This window comes from Sapajus apella, unplaced genomic scaffold (genome assembly GCF_009761245.1).
Source record: "Sapajus apella isolate SASKATOON/1434 unplaced genomic scaffold, GSC_monkey_1.0 scaffold15, whole genome shotgun sequence".
Taxonomy (NCBI): Eukaryota; Metazoa; Chordata; class Mammalia; order Primates; family Cebidae; genus Sapajus; species Sapajus apella.
Window position 1 is genome coordinate 794,210 of NW_022436955.1, and position 16,247 is coordinate 810,456.

Consider the following 16,247-nt stretch of genomic DNA (forward strand, 5'->3'; position numbering starts at 1 on the left):
CCGCGGTGTGCACCAAGCAGAGCTCAGGGGGTGGTGCGCCTGGCCCCTCTGCCCCGCGCAGCCCAGCCCAGCCCAGGACCTCTTTCCTTGAAGTAAGCATTTATCATGCTTCTTAATTTAATGCACAGTCACCACATCAGGGCAAAGATCTCTCCCTTGGTGACGTCCCAAGCTTTGGACGTCCTTGGTCTTGGTGGGCCAGCTAGGCTGTGGGAAGCCCAAAAGAAGTTAAAAAGCAAAAGAGGTCTTAAACAAATGTGCCCATCACCCTCTCAGGAGTGGAGAATGGAAGGGAGGGAGGCGGGGCCCTGTGTCTGGCCTGTTGCTGTGAAGAGGAGAAACGAGGCCAAAGGACCTGGATGACTATGCAGGTAGGCGGAAGGTCACATGGGAGGCCGGTCCTCTGCACACAACTCCCTTGCTGCGCTTCCCACCTCGGTCCTATCTAGTAACGTGAGCATTAGGCTGGGGTTGCATACGGATTCCCACGGAGGCGAAGTTCAGGTCACTGGTGCGGGGTGCGAGGGTGGGGATACCGCCACCACCTGAGGCTGGGTTCCCGGACCACAGGAGTGGACTGCAATCTGCGGGAAATTCCGGAGGGCCGGGATTATAGTCAGGACGCCGCGTAACGCCGGGAGCGCAGCTCCTCCAAAGCGAGAGAGAGCCAAAGGGCCGCCCTCAGGGTGCCTCCTGCGCCCGGGGAGGATACTGCGCCCCGCCCGCCTGCAGCGCACAGCCAGGCCCTGAACCCGGGGGCGGCGCTGACGCTGCGCGGGGCGGCTGCCAGACCTGGGGCAGGGTGTCTGCGCCCGGCACCCTGCCCTGACTCTAAAGTCGGAGGCCTGATCCTGGGCTCCGTTCTGCCTCCCACCGGCCAGCCTGTTTTTTCGCCTCTGGTTTAGGAACTCCAGCCTCATCTGACCTCCAAATGGACCCCAACTGCTCCTGCGCCGCTGGTAAGGGACGCCGGGCTTCGGGTCTTAGGGTCTTCATTGTCGTACTACAGAATAGAAGGTCCCTGGGAGAGGAGGCAGGTGCATTTTGAGCTCTACCTAAAATGGACTCCTTTGCTTTGCACTTCTCGAGCTTTCTCCCCGCCAAGCACCTTCCTCACTACTTAGAACACTGCCATCTTCTCAGGGCCTCCCATTTCTGAGGCGAGAGGACAGGCTGAAAATTGCCCGACTACAGGTCACCCTCAAGGCCAGAGGGGTGCTGAACTGGGACCCAGTGCTTTGTCCAGCATTTGCGCTGCCTGAGGCCGATGGGAAGCACGACACTCACCGCTCACTGCCTTTTTCTTCCTTGCAGGTGGCTCCTGCACCTGTGCCAGCTCCTGCAAATGCAAAGAGTGCGCATGCACCTCCTGCAAGAAGAGTGAGTACAGGACCATCTCCAGGAATCTGGGGGCTGGGCAGAGTCAAAGGAGGGATCTCCACAGGCGGGAGCAGACCAATGATGAGCCTCCCACATCTCCTTGCTTCAGCAAATGACTTAGGATCACAACTGGAAGAACACTAGAGATGGTTAATTCCCAATCTTCATTCTTACCATGGGGAAGCTGACACCAGGTGCGCACACCAGCATCCCAAGCACAGACCTGACACTTGAGGACTTTCCTCACTTAAGTGTATCATTCTGGGAGACTGTCCTTCCTTTTACTGCAAAAGGCATGTCACTCCCTCTCCAGGCTTCTACCATGTCCTGGGCACAGGAGGGGTGGGCAGCTTTTTCATGGCAAGACCCTCACCCCAAATATTCAGGAGTTGTCTACTGACAAGCAATGCCACCCTGAACTAAGGGTCCTTGGGGCTGGAGGCAAAGCTTGAGCCAGGCCTCTGTTGGGGCAGGGAGGTCTCTGGTTGAGTCTGCTCTGACCTCTCACTCTCCCCTTCTTCCCCAGGCTGCTGCTCCTGCTGCCCTGTGGGCTGTGCCAAGTGTGCCCAGGGCTGTGTATGCAAAGGGGTATCAGAGAGGTGCAGCTACTGTGCCTGATGTCAGATGTAAATAACGCAACCCTTACAAACCTAGAGGTTTTTTTTTTTAATACAAGCATAACCCATTTACTATGTCTGTTTTCTCAAGTGAAACATAGGAATGACAGTAAACATTGTTGGCCTTATTCTGCCTCTGGTTTTTTTGAGGGGTGTCCTGACATAAGAGACCCCAGACCCAGCAGAGCTGGGATCATCCTATATACTGAGTGCCCTAAAGCAAGTTGGGTTACCTGTCTCTGGTCAGTTTCCTAGCTAAAAATGTAACAGCATCATGCCAGATGATTTGAGGGCACAGGAATCAGTCATGGACCTAAGCTTTGGTGAGATAAATTGAATGAGTATGAAAAATAAAAATACAAAGTTCATTTTTCATATTCAACAAGGAAATCTCAAAGGGACATTAAGAACAAAATAACAGAAAAAATAACTACTAATGCTGCACGTCTGTTGTAAGGTGTAGTGATATTCAGTAGGAAGGAGGAAGGTCCTGGGTGTCTGGTAATTCATGGCAACTGTTAGTTATCTGGCTATTTGGTGAGGCAATTGCTATCTGATGTTCAAAAAGGAAGAGGAGTCACGTGGCCCAAGAGTAAGCATCGTGCTGGCTTAAAGTGCTTTGTGAATAAGGGATTTCAGAAGGTAGCCTGGCCGGGTGCAGTGGTTCACACCACCTTGGTGGCTCACGTCGTGCTCTGCTCAAACCAAGGCAGGAGGATTGCCTGAGGCCAGAAGTTTGAGACCAGCCTGGGTAACATAGTGAGAACCCCTCTCTATGTAAAACAAAACATTAAAATAAAACAAGAAGAGAAGGCAGCCTGGCCAAGTACAGGTGGTTTGGTGTCACACAAGTAGGTTCACAGCCCACTTCATCCCTTACTGGCTGTGCAACCTGGGCAAGGTGCTTAACCTCTCTGAGGCTGCATTGGCTCATTTGTAGAAAGAAGGTTCTATCTCTACTTTGGAATGAAATGTGGCAGTGGCCTAGCACCTGGCTAGGACTCAGTGAAGAGTGCTGTTATAATCATTTGTCCACATGGACTTTGCAGACAAAGAATCCTATTAGATCTCATCAAGCTCCTTGGGAAAGGACCACCAGGTCCTTGGAAGCATGACTGTGGAGTGGAAGTTGGGAATGGGTTTGGAGTCTTACTGATCTGGTCTTAAGGATATGTGGATGACTTCCTGCACCAACTCTCCAGCATAAGACACTGCTCCAGCATTTGGACAGAGAACAAGCCTTTCCCACCCTTCAAGTCATTTGATCTTCGCACAAACCAGAGAGACAAGTGTGTGCAGAAGCTGATTATGTAGGGGAACACTGTCCTCTAGAGTAGTTAAGAACCTGCCCAAGGTCACACAACTCACAAGGTCATCCAGCTACAGGTTGGATGAACTTATGGTACAGCTGTCCTCAAGCCCTCTCCAGAGCTGGCAGATCATGTGTAAGTGGATGCGAAGGCCTCCCCATCGCAGTTCTTAGCTGGAAGTGCCCTTGGTGAGTTGGCTCAATTGTGCCCTGACTGGAAAGAGGCATACTGGTGCCCAGGAAGGTTAAGAGCTATGAGAGGGATTGAGTGTCAGCTCATTGCTCTTCCCTCTGCTGTCCTTGTGCCAGGTTTTCCATGTCATCGTGTTTTACATGACATAGGGTGGTGGTTGAGGCAATGACGTTGCATGAGTGCAAATTTCAGCTCTGTCATTTATACCTGGGTAACACAACCTCTCTGTGGTTCAGGCTCCTACCCTGTTCCCGTGCATAATAACGGGGTCTGGCTGGGAGGACCACATCAGTTAATACATATAGAGAACTTAATATAGTGTTCCGTGTGTCTCAAGTAGTCTGTAATAGCTATGATTTCATTATCTTTATTCGCAGCAAAGGAACATTTTAGTACCTCCAGACAAATAAGCCAGTCCTGATGGGCTTACCTGTGTGTTCCATGTTGTTCCCATCAATAACATGAGCACATGATGCATGGATCAGAGAGGGAACCCTACCCATCCACAAATAGGGATCTACACTGCATATAAAGCCGTAAGCAAGATAGTCCGTGTCCGCATAACAGATGTGAAAGGATTCTTGCCATTTCTGCCAACACCTGCACTGTTATTTTCCTTAACGTTTTCCTTTAAAGAATCCTATTTCCTTAATGTATTTGCAGAAAAAGCAAACTCTCTGGCACTACTGAAAATAAGAATCAGTCACCTTGCAGACATGGAAGGTAGCCACACAGTTATATACATCCCTCTGTATCACTTCTATTGCTCTCCGGATTGACGTTGTTGACATTTGTTTTTGTTTAAAGATTTCAAACAGTGAAGAGGTGCTGAAGACATAGTGGGGGTGAAGGGAAGTTTTATCACTGACCTCTTTTTCTTGAAAAGCTGAGTGGCTTCACACCTGCAGCACACTTTCACTCTCTGTCCTGGGCTAGTTACTTATCTCCTTGTGTTGTCCTTGTCTGATGAGTAAGATGCTGTCATAAAGAGTATTTCCCTTGAGGGTTGCTGTGAGGGTTGAAACAGCCAAAGTGACTAAACAGGGTCTGGCTGAGTCCAAAAGCTCCGTAATAGTTAAGAATCCTGAAAGTAATAACTACTTTTCATGCTTCTTAATTTAATACAAGGGTGAGTACATCAGGAAAATGATCCCTCCCTTGGGAACATTCCAAGTTTTGGGAAGCTCCATCCTTGGGCTTGGTGGGCCAGCTAGGCTGTGGGAAGCCCCAAGAAGTTACAGCAAAGGAGGATGTGGACAAATGTGCCCATTACTTTCCCAGGAGTGGGGAATGGAATGGAGGGAAACAGGACACTATGTCTGCTCTGTTGCTATGAATAAGATAAACGTGGCCAAAGGACCTGGGTGGCAATGCAGGTGAGGCAAAGGTCACATGGGAGGCTGGTCCTCTGCACACAACTCCTTCACGGCACTTCTCTATCTGGGGATGCAAGCACTAGGCTGGGGTTGCACATGGACTCCAACAGAGGAGAGGCTCATGTCACTGGTGCAGGGTGCTGGGCTGGGGACACCGCGACCACCTGAGGCTGGGTTACCGGACCACACAGGGGCAGGAGTGGACCGCAATCTCTGAGAAATTCGGGTGGGCCAAGATTATAGCAGGGACACCGCCTACCACCAGGCACGCAGCCCCTTCAAAGTGAGTGGAGGTCAAAGGGCTGCCCCGGGGGTGCGCACCAGCCGTGCTAGGGAGGATCCTCCACTTGGCCTACCAGCCGCGCACAGCCGTGCCCTGAACCCAGGGCACCTCTGACACTGCGGGAGCCAGAGCCAGACCTGGGGCGAGACCTCTGCACCCGGCAACTCTCCCTAACTACAAAGCCAGAGGGGGGCTCCTGGGCCCTCTGTTCCACCTCCCACTGGCTTGCCCGCTTCTTCACCTCTGGCATAGGTACTCCAGCCTCACCTGCTCTCCAGATGGACCCCAACTGCTCGTGCGACACTGGTAAAGTTTGCCAGGTTTCCGGGCCTTTAGGACCCCCGATTTTTAATGGGGGATTTAAAAATGCAGGAGGCAGGTGCTTTTTGAGCTTTACCTAAAGTGGATTTTTTTTTTACTTTGTACTTCTGATGCTTTTTTTCTTACCAAGGACCTTTATTATTATCACTGAAAACCTTGCCATTGCCCCAGTGCCTCCCATTTCCAAGGAGAGAGGAATGAGGCTCAAAACTGCCCCTACTCCAGGTCACCCATAGGCCATAGGTGTGCTGAGCTGGGACCCAGTGCTCTGTCCAGCATTTGAGCTGCCTGGGCTGGTAGGGAGGTGGGAGACATTGCTTCTTCAAGATTCCCCTCTTAAGTCTCTATGTGGTATGAAAAAGAGGGCACCTGCCCATCTGAGCCTGTGGGGAGGAAAGGCGGGCTTCATGTGCCTGGATGGAACAAGGTAACAGGTTTCCTGTGCAGTGAGCAGGAGGATGCTGAGGGGCTGCTTCTAACCCTGTACCACACTCACTGCTCACTGCCTTTTTCTCTTCCCTGCAGGTGGCTCCTGCACCTGCACCAGCTCCTGCAAATGCAGAGTGCACCTGCACCTCCTACAGGAAGAGTGAGTTCAGGGCTTTCCCTGAGAATCTGGGGGCTGCACAGAGTCAGAGGAGAGAATCCAGAGCCTGGCAGGCAGGAGCAGGACAGTGACCACCTTCCACATCTGCTTTCCTGGCAACTGATTCAGGATCACAGCTGGAAAAACACAAGATGGTTGATTCCCAACTTTCATTCTTAAAATAGGGAAACTGAGGCCACACGAATGCACCAGCCTGCCAAGCACAGACCTGATACCTCAGGACTTTTCTCACTTAAGTGAATGGTTCTGGGGAACTGGTTTTCCTTTGTCCCTGTAGCCCCAGCCACTGCCTCTCCAGTCTTCTGTCCTCTCCTGGGCATAGGTTGTGCTGGGCAGCTTTTTCACTGGAAGACTCTCACTCCAAAGATCCAGTTGACTCCTGGCAGAGCAATGCTGCCCTGAACTAAGGGTCCTCTGGAGCTGGAGGTAGGGCTTGAGCCAGGCCTCTGTTGGGGCAAAGAGGTCTCCAGTCAAGTCTGCTCTGACCTCTGACTGTCCCCTTCTTCCCCAGGCTGCTGCTCCTGCTGCCCTGTGGGCTGTGCCAACTGTGCCCAGGGCCGCATCTGCAAAGGGGCATCAGAAAAGTGCAGCTGCTGCGCCTCATGTCAGGACAGCCCTGCTCTCAGATACAGAAAGAATGACCTAAACAAATTTGGAATTTTTTTTCCAGACAACCATGGCCTTACTATATTTGTCTCTCTTTTATAAAATACGTGAGTGATAATAAAAGTTGTTGTCTTTATTCTGGCTCTGGTTTTCTTTGTGTGCCTTGGAAATAGGGGACCCCATACTCAACAGAGCTGGCATGGGTGATTGCATTGTCCAGAGATGTGGGTGCTGGGACCATGTCCTATCATCCTGCATGCTGAATGGCTTACGGAAAATCAGGTTCCCTGTCTCAGGTCACCTTTTCAGCTAAAAGAGATTCCTGTAAGATGATAATATGGTGTGTGTTTTTTGTGCCTTTCTATGTTGAGCTACATAGTCCAGTTAATCACTGGCAGATGTGAGAGGAGTGAGGCAGATCATAAAAGGGCAGAGGAATCTGTTGCACACCTAAGCTCTGATAAGATAAACTGCTTTAGTATGATAAAATCATAAGAGAAAATCCACTTTTATATTCAACAGGTAAACAAGTATCTACAAACATATGAATATATGAAAAACAAAATTACATGAGAAATAAAAGAATTACAAACACTACCCACTTTTTCTGGAGTGTACATTTCACACTGGAGACTGTTATCCAATCAGTCCTTGTGCGTGGCTAGCACAACTTGAGCACCCCTGGAGGGGACATTCCCCCAGGACCCATCAATCTTGACCTGCCCCATGCCACTGATGGGAGTCTCCCTTCACCCTGAGACTCCCTCCTGTGACTTGGCTCTGAATCTGCACCTCTCCCAAGGTGAGGCTGAAATTGGTCTCTCCCTCAGCCCTTGGTTACTTCAGGCCAGCTGAGTGAGTGGGAATGGAGGAGGAAGTGCCCAGCATTGTTCCGGCAAGATGTCTGTAGATAGAGACTGGTTTCCAGGTGATGTACTTTGAGTCCACCTATGCGGGGTGTGATGGCATATTCTGTGGCCTGAAGATGCTTTGCTGTTCATTAAGGAGGAGTGAGGACTGTGACTGGTAATTAGGACAACAGTGGTCGCCCTGCTTATTTGTTGAGGGAATTGCTATTTGTTTTCCATATTTTTTTTCTTTTTCTTTTTGAATTGCTATTTGATGTTCAGCCACAGGGGAAGATAAGGCCTGTGGCCCAGGAGTCAGGACCATGCTTGCCCACAGATGCCCTCTGTGAAGAGCACATTTCAGAAGACAGCCTGGGCCAAGTGCAGGTTTTGGTGTCACACAACTGGGTTCACAGCCCGCTGCACCACTTACTGGCTGTGTGGCCTGCACAAGTCATCTGATCTCTCTGAGTCTCCATTTCCTCATTTGTAGAAAGATTATAGCTCCACATTGGGATAAAATGTGACAGTGGCATGGCACCTGGCTGGGGTTAATCAACAGTCCTGTTATAATCATTTGTCCACATGGACCTTCTGGAGAGAGAATCCTGTTAGCTCCCATCAAGCTCCTTGGGAAAGGCTCATCTGCAAGTCATTTGATGTTAACACAAACCAGAGTAACAGTGTACAGAAGTTGGCTATGCATGTGTGCACTGTCCTCTACAGTAGGTAAGAACATGCCCAAAGTCACATAACTCAGCAGTATAGGAATGCATTAACTTATGGTACAGAGGTCCTCATGTCCTCTCCAGAGCTGGCAGATATGGTGTCACTGGTTGCTAAGCCTTGCTCCTAACAGTTCACAGCCAGAGGGGCCCTTGGTCAGTAAGGCCAGTTGTGCCCCTAGCTTGAGAAAGAATACACCAAAGCCCAGAGAGGTCACAGAGCCATGCAGAGGAATCTGAATGCCAGCTCCACGCTCTTCCCCCTGTGCCTCTGTGCCAGATTTCACTGTCCTGGTCTTTCCCCTGACAGGGTGACATAGGTTTTTAATTGAGGGCATTACGCCGCAGTCAGCCTGCATGAGTGCAAATCACAGCTGTGCTGCTTACAACCTCTCTGTTGCTCCGCCCCCTGCATTGTGAAAGAAGTATAATACAGTCATGCATCACGTAACATTTTAGCCACGGATTGCATACAGCATGATGGTTCCGTAAGATTATAATATGTTTTTTGTTTGTTTGTTTTTGAGACCGAGACTTGCTCTGTTGTCCAGGCTGGAGTGCAATGGTGTGATCTCAGCTTACTGCAACCTCTGCCTCCCTGGTTCAAGTGATTCTCCTGCCTCAGGCTCCTGAGTAGCTAGGATTACAGGTGTGCACCACCACGCCTGACTAATTTTTGTATTTTTAGTAGAGACGGGGTTTCTCCATGTTGGCCAGGCTGGTCTTGAACTCCTGACCTTGTGATCCACCCGCCTTGGCCTCCCAAAGCGCTGGGATTATAGGCGTGAGCCACTGCGCCTGGCCTATTATATGGTATTTTTACTGTACCTTTCTATGTTTAGCTACACAGATACTTACCATTGTGTTAAAATTGCCTAACAGTATACAGGTTTGAAGCATAAGAACAATAGGCTAACACATACAGCCTACGTGTGCAGTAGCCAGTATTCATCTAGGTGTGGGTATGTTCCACAATGTTTGCACGGTGACAAAATTGCCCAAAGACACATTTCTCAGAATGCATACCTCTCATTAAGCGACACATGACTGTAATAGGGTTGGACTATTAAAGATAAATGATTTCATGGATGTAAACAACTCAGAATGGTGCCTTGTACTTGAACAGTGGTCTATAATATTAACCACTATTTTGTTATTATTATTCATGGCCACTATGGCCTGAATGCTTGTGTCCATGCAATAGTCACGTGTTGAAATCTAACTTTCATTGTGTTGCTTTTAAGAGGTAGTGCATCTGGAAAGTGACTATGATATTCGTATTCGGTATGGTATTCGGTATTCGGGCCAAGCACCCATGAATGGGATTAGCACCTTAATAAAAGAGGCCTGAGGGAGCCTGTTTAACCCTTTCCAGCATGTGAAGACCCAGCAAGAAAGAGACATCCATGAGGAACGGGGCTCTCACAAGACTCCAAATGCTGGTGCCTTGACCTTGGACTTCCATGCCTCCAGAACTGAGAGAAATAGATTTCTGTTGTTTTAAGGTATCCAGTCTAAGATGTCTGGTTATAGCCACTCAAATGAACTCAGGCAATAGCATACTTGAGATTTTTACTCTAGACAAAAAAGCCAGGCCCGGTGTCCCTCCCTGTGTGTCCTCTTTCTTATCAGCCATGTGAGCATTGCCTGTGGTCCTGAACAAAGTGCTTCACTCTTCCCACAGAATAGAGATTCACACCAGAAATGTAAAGCCACAAGCAAAACAGTCCCTGTCCCCATAGCAGAAACAGAAGGATGCCTGCCAGTTCCACTACCACCTGCACCAATATGTGATGCAACATTTTTCTTTTAAATGATTCTATTTTCTTAGATATATTTACATGAAAAGCAAACACATTAGCACTGCTGAAAAAAGAATCAGTTTAACTTCCAGACACAGAATGTTGCCATCAAACTCTCCCTATTCATATCCCCTCTGCATCTCTGTTTTGCTTCCAGGACTGACCTTGATGTTTGATTTTGTTTAGAGATTTAAAGCCATAAGAGATGAACATACCTAGACCAAAGGGAAGCTTCACCACTGCCCTCTCTCCCGTGGGAAGCTGAGAGGATTCAGATCTAGCAGTGCCACTTCCCAGCCCTCTGACCCTGGGCTCGTGGCGTGACCTCCTTATATTGTCACTGTCCAGATTAGGATATGGGTTTATAAATAGAATGTATGTCCCTTTTCCATTGCTGTGAGGGTTCAAAGATGGAAAGTGACTAAACAGGGCCTAACACGGATTAATGTTACATAGCGTAACAGGAATATGGAAGGAAATTGCTTTATAATTGAAGACAGAATCTGCATGATCCCTTTTCTGGAGACATCCCACATTTTCCAAACTGCCATTCTGTAGTGGGTTGCCCGGCTAGGCTGTGGGGAGACCCTGGAGAGATTTACGCAAAGGAGGACCAGGACAAATGTGCCCATTTAGCCTCTCAAGAGTGGAGAATGGAAGGGAGGGAGACAGAGCCCTGTGTCTGTCCTGTTGCTGTGCACAGGAGAAATGTGGCTGAAGGACCGAGGTGGGGACAGACTCAGGTGAGGCTGGAAATCCAAAGGTCACAGCCTCCACCAGTCCTTTGCACACAACTCTCTCCATATGCTCCCACTACTGCTGATCCTGAAAGTTAAACATGAGGCTGGGGTTGCACATGGTATCCAGGGAAGGTGAAGGTGATGACAGTCCTGAAGACCAGGTCACTGCTCACGGCCCAGCCAAGGACCACGGGCAGTGCAGATGCAGCTGGGTGGGTGCAAGGCCCAGGATGGGGCCTCTACTTTCTTAGACAGACAAATTCTGTTAAATTCCAACAACCTCCTGGAGAAAGCCTCATGGGTTTGGAAGCATGACTCTGGATTAGATGCTGGGAATGAGACTGCAGCCTGGTGATCCTGCCAGGAGGAATGTGATGTTGGATAAGATGCTGCTGCTTGGCATTTGTACAGACAGCCTTTCTCACCCTTCACATCATTGGATCTTCACACAACCTTGGGAATGAGAGCCACAGGCCTCAGAACTAGGACAGCAAATATGCAGGGCCTGGAGTGCCTGTGTTGTCTTCCAGAGTAGTTAATCAACCTGCCTAAGGCCACGTAAAGGGATGAATGAACCTCTGCTACCCTGGCCTGTTGTCCTGGTCACAGCTGGCAGATGGTGATCGGCTCATCACTAGATGCTAAACTCTGCCTATCCTGGTTCAAATCTAGAAGGATGCTTTGGGATAGATCGATTTTGCACTGGACTTGAGAGACGAGAACTGAAGCCCGGAGAGGTCACAGAGCTGTGCACCGGGACAATGACTGCCAGCTGAACTTGCTTCCCACTGCTGCCTCGGGGCCAGATTTTCCTTGTCCTCATCTTCATTGCGACTTGGTGGCATAGAGTGTTGGGTGAGGGCATGATGCTGCCGTCAGCATGCATGAGTGGAAATCCCACCTCTGCCACTTAGCTGTGCTTCACGACCTCTCTGTGGCTCAGTCTCCTCCCCTGTAAAAGGTGCATAATAATGGCATCTAGCTTGTAGGATTAAACAATTTAACACATGTAAGAAACTTGGAATGATGCCTGGCAAGTGGTGAGTAGTCTGTACCACTAGCTATTGCTTTTTTAAAAAAATCATTACACATAGCATGGGGGTATTAGTTTATTCATGAACAAAGCAGCCAGGCCTGGAGCGCCTAGCTGTGTATGCTGTCATTGTCATCTACCACTCAAACACGGGTCCTGCGGCCCAAAGAGAGCCATTCACTGTTCCCACAAATATGTCATCAATACAGGGTTATAAAGCTATGAGCGAGTTGCTGCACCTCATGTCAGATATAGAATGACTGCCATTTCTGCTGCCACGTGCACATTTTATCATTTCACATTGAAATCACTAAACTTTTCTTAAATACATTTTTATGAAAAGCAAACTCTCTTCCACCACCAAAAAAGAAAATCAGTCTTATCCATATGTAGAAGATAGCCAGAAAGGCATATATATGTGCATTTGTATGTATGTATGTGTGGGTGTATACACATACACACACACACACACGCACACACACACGCACGCTTATTATACTTATGGATTGCCTTTGTCATTGTCCATGGTTGAGTTGGTGACTTGCCATTATTATTATTATTATTATTTTGAGACAAAGTCTCTCTCTGTCACCCAGGCTGGAACACAGTGGTGCAATTTTGACTCACTACAATCTCCACCTCCCAAGTTCAAGGGATTATCCTGCCTCAGCCTCCCAAGCAGCTGGGATTACAGACTTGTGCCACAATGCCCGCCTAATTTTTGTATTCTTAATAGAGACAGGGTTTTGCCATGTTGGCCAGGCTGGTCTTGAACTTCTGGCCTGCAGTGATCTGCCGATGTCGGCATCCCAAATTGCTGGCACTACTGGTGTGAGCCACCGTGCCCAGCCTTAAGTTTTTCTTTGAATCTGGGGCTGTGTCTAAGTTTGGGAGGGAGCCCAAGGCTGACCCTGAGTGCATGCTTCTGGGGGACTGGCATTCCTTTGTCCCCATAGGCTGTCACTGCCTTTCCAGTCATCTGCCCTGTCCAGGGTGCCTGTGGAGCTGGGCAGCTTTCTCACTGGAGGACCCACCCAAAATATCCCCCAGTTGTCTCCTGACAAAACCATGTCATCCTGAACTAAGGGTCTTGTGGGGCTCGAGGCTCCAGCCTGGCCTCTGTTGGGCAGGAAGGTCCCTGGTCAAGTCTGCTGTGACCTCTCACTCTCCCCTTCTTCCTCAGGCGGCTGCTCCTGCTGCCCCATGGGTTGTGCCAAGTGTGCCCAGGGCTGTGTCTGCAAAGGGACATCAGAGAAGTGCAGCTCCTGTGTCTAATGCCAGGACAGCCTTGCTCCCAAATGTAAACAGTCATATTTACAAATCTGGATTTTTTTTATGCCACCGTAACCCATTTGCTAAATTCCTTTTCCTATGGAACATGTGAATGATAATAAAACACTTTAGACCTGATTCTGACTTCAGCTTCTCTTGTGTGCTTTGGAAATCAGACACTGGGGTGGAGGACTGAACTGGGGGTAAAGACTCCCAGACTCCAGATGAAAATGTGAGCCCCTAACAATCCGAGAGCCTTAAGGCAAGCGAGGCTGCCTCACTATGCTTCATCTTCTGTAGAACGGAATATCCCTGTGTCAGGTCATTGGTGGAAATCTGGGATACAGGACCATCTTCATTCTCAAACTTGGCACAGAAACTTCTCATTGCTTCCTGTTCCTTCTCTGATTTATCTGCCCAACTTCAATTCCTCTTTGGATTTCAGGTTCAAAAGTGACTACAGGGGATGCAATCAAACTCCTTAGTTATTTTAATCCTACACGGGGCTTCTCAAACTCCTCTGTGAAGGAGAGGTTTTTAATTCCTATCCATTCCACACCTAAACCTTGGTAAATGAAATAATATTAATAATGGAAATCATGAGATCAAACACAAAATACAAAACCAGGCCGAGTAGGGTGACTAACACCTATAATCCCCATGCTTTGAGAGGCTCAAATGAAAGGATCACTTGACACCAAGAGTTTGAGACCAACCTTGGGAACACAGGGAGACATCTGTCTCTAAATAAACAAATAAATGCTTAGCAAGGTGTGGTGGTGCAAGTCTGTAGTCCTAGCTACTTGGAGGCTAAGGCAGGAGCTTCCATCTAGCTAAGGAATTGGAGGCTGCAGTGTGCCATGACTGCACCATTGCACCCCAGTCTGGCTGAGGCTTCATACCCTTGTCTCAGCACTTGCGGGGTCTCCCACTCACACACCGAGCTGCCCTCAGGGGACCTTTTGCCCGGCCTGTCTGCTGTGCACAGCCCAGAGTAGGACCTATGGGGGCGCTGACTAGCCAGGCGGGTGCAAGGGCAGGCCGGGGTCCTCTGAGCCCAGCCCCCTTCCCTGACTACAAACGCAGTGGCCGGCTGTTGGGGTCTATGAGAGTTCATACATGGAAAATGACTAGGCTGTGGGGAGACCCTGGAGTGATTTATGCAAAAGGAGGACTCAGACAAATGTGCCCATTCAGACTCTCAAGTGTGGAGAATGGAAGGAAGGGAGGCAGGACCCTGTTTCTTCCGTGTTGCTGGGCACAGAAGAAACGCGGCCAAAGGACTGACATGGCAAAGGGGACAGGGACAGGCAAAGCCAGAGATCCGAAGGTCACATCCTCAGCCTGTCCTTTGCACACAATGTCTTGCTGTGCTCCCGGCTCCCGCCAATCCAGACAGTTAAGCACGAGACTGGGGTTGCACTCGGACTTCAGGAAAGGCTTAGCTGTTGACATGGAACCCGGGCAGACCGGAGGGTGTGGGGCGAAGGTCAGAATCTTGGCTCAGGCGGAACGCCAAGCGGGGGAGTAGCAGGTAATCTCAAGGAACTAGGAAGGCCTGGCAGATGAGAGAAGCAGCTCACCCGGGTGCACAGCGTCTCCCGCGTGAGCAGGTGGGAAAGGGGCGGCCCCGCGGTGTACACTGAGCTGCTCTCAGGCTACTTTGCGCCCGGCCTATTTGCTGCGCACACTCCAGCCAAGGACCCTGGGCCGCACAGACAGAGTGGGGCGGGTGCAAGGGCACGGCGGGGTCTCTGCTCCCGGCTCCCTCCCCTGACTATAAATACACCCGCCAACTGTCGCGCTCCACCAGGCCTTCCACGAGCTCCGCTGTCTCTTCGCTTCTCGCTTGGGAACTCCAGTCTCACCTCGGCTTGCTATGGACCCCAACTGCTCCTGTGCCCCTGGTAAAGGACGCCCGGGTTCTGTGCCTTGGGATGCCAAATTCCCAGGCACCGTAGAGTTCCTGGGTTTGAGGAGGTTGCATTTTGCGATCTGCGCTGTAGGAGACTTCTTTACTTCGTCCAGGGCTCTCCTCTTGGCCAGGCTCCTAAATGCATTTTCCTCCTGCCTATGCTTCTGTGTCAGCGTTGAGGGTCCTGAGGCTCAAGGCTGTCCTGCTCCACATCACCCCGTTGGTCACGGGCTGTTGGCTGAGCCCTAATCCTCTAACCAGGCTCTGAGCAGCGGCTTTAGATAGGAGGCAGGGGACATTGCCGCTTTGGGGTTCAGGACAGAAAGTCGAAGTCACAGTCTTCCCAAGCTGTGCCCGGAGCCTGGGACTTTCCTCTGGAGTGCAAATAGGAGGGTACTTGCTCTCCCCAGCATGAAGGGAGAGGACAGCGGCGGGTTTCTCTTCCTCTGCTGAGTGAGAAAGGAGCTGTGCGGGCTGCCCCTGCACACACAGGAGGAGGCACTGGAGACTCACTGACCCACTGCTATACCTTCTGCATCTCACTCAGCGCTCAATGCCTTTTTCTCTTCCTTGCAGGTGGCTCCTGCGCCTGTGCAGGCTCCTGCAAGTGCAAAGAGTGCAAATGCACCTCCTGCAAGAAGAGTGAGTATGGGGCCATCTCCAGGAATCTGGGGCTGTGGCTAAGGTTGGGAGGGAGCCCAAGGCTGGCCCTGAGAGCATGCTTCTGGGGGATTGGCCTTTCTTTGTCCCTGTAGGCCATCACTGCTTTTCCAGTCTTCTGCCCTGTCCAGGGCTCCTGTGTGGTTGGGCAGCTTTCTCATAGAAAGACCCACCCCGACATCCACCAGTTGTCTCCTGACAAAGCCATGCTATCCTGAACTAACATCCTCTGGAGCTGGAGGCAGGGGTCAAGCCAAACCTCTGATGGGGTAGGATGGTCCCTGGCCAAGTCTGCTCTGACCTCTGCCTCTCACCTTTCTCCCCAGGCTGCTGCTCCTGCTGCCCCATGGGCTGTGCCAAGTGTGCCCAGGGCTGCGTCTGCAAAGGGGCATCGGAGAAGTGCAGCTGCTGCGCCTGATGTCTGGACGGCACTGCTCCCAGATATAAACAGAGTGACACAAAAAATCCAGGATTTTTTTTTTCTACAACCCCGACCCATTGCTACATTCCTGTTTCTCTGAAATATGTGAATAATAATTAAACACTTAGGCTTCAATCTG

The 16,247-nt window shown here is 50.1% G+C and overlaps 2 protein-coding genes across 7 annotated transcripts; both read left to right on the plus strand.

The window, feature by feature from the left end:
* Nucleotides 1-6,828, plus strand: LOC116555422 (metallothionein-1E-like). 6 transcript variants are annotated; one of them, XM_032283926.1, is made up of 4 exons: nucleotides 1-371; nucleotides 906-959; nucleotides 1,315-1,380; nucleotides 6,598-6,828. In XM_032283926.1, exons 2-4 carry the CDS (start codon nucleotides 932-934, stop codon nucleotides 6,792-6,794), a joined length of 291 nt encoding a protein of 96 aa, XP_032139817.1. In that variant the 5' UTR covers nucleotides 1-371; nucleotides 906-931; the 3' UTR covers nucleotides 6,795-6,828. The 6 variants fall into 6 exon arrangements, 3 of the variants coding, with proteins under 3 accessions (XP_032139817.1, XP_032139820.1, XP_032139818.1); XM_032283929.1 differs by lacking the exon at nucleotides 6,598-6,828 and adding an exon at nucleotides 1,907-2,125; XR_004270530.1 differs by lacking the exon at nucleotides 1-371 and having other exon boundaries at nucleotides 385-959; nucleotides 1,315-1,529; nucleotides 6,598-6,683.
* Nucleotides 6,829-14,866: 8,038 nt separating this feature from the next.
* Nucleotides 14,867-16,247, plus strand: LOC116555424 (metallothionein-1L). The gene is made up of 3 exons (XM_032283931.1): nucleotides 14,867-15,019; nucleotides 15,604-15,669; nucleotides 16,014-16,247. Exons 1-3 carry the CDS (start codon nucleotides 14,992-14,994, stop codon nucleotides 16,103-16,105), a joined length of 186 nt encoding a protein of 61 aa, XP_032139822.1. The 5' UTR covers nucleotides 14,867-14,991; the 3' UTR covers nucleotides 16,106-16,247.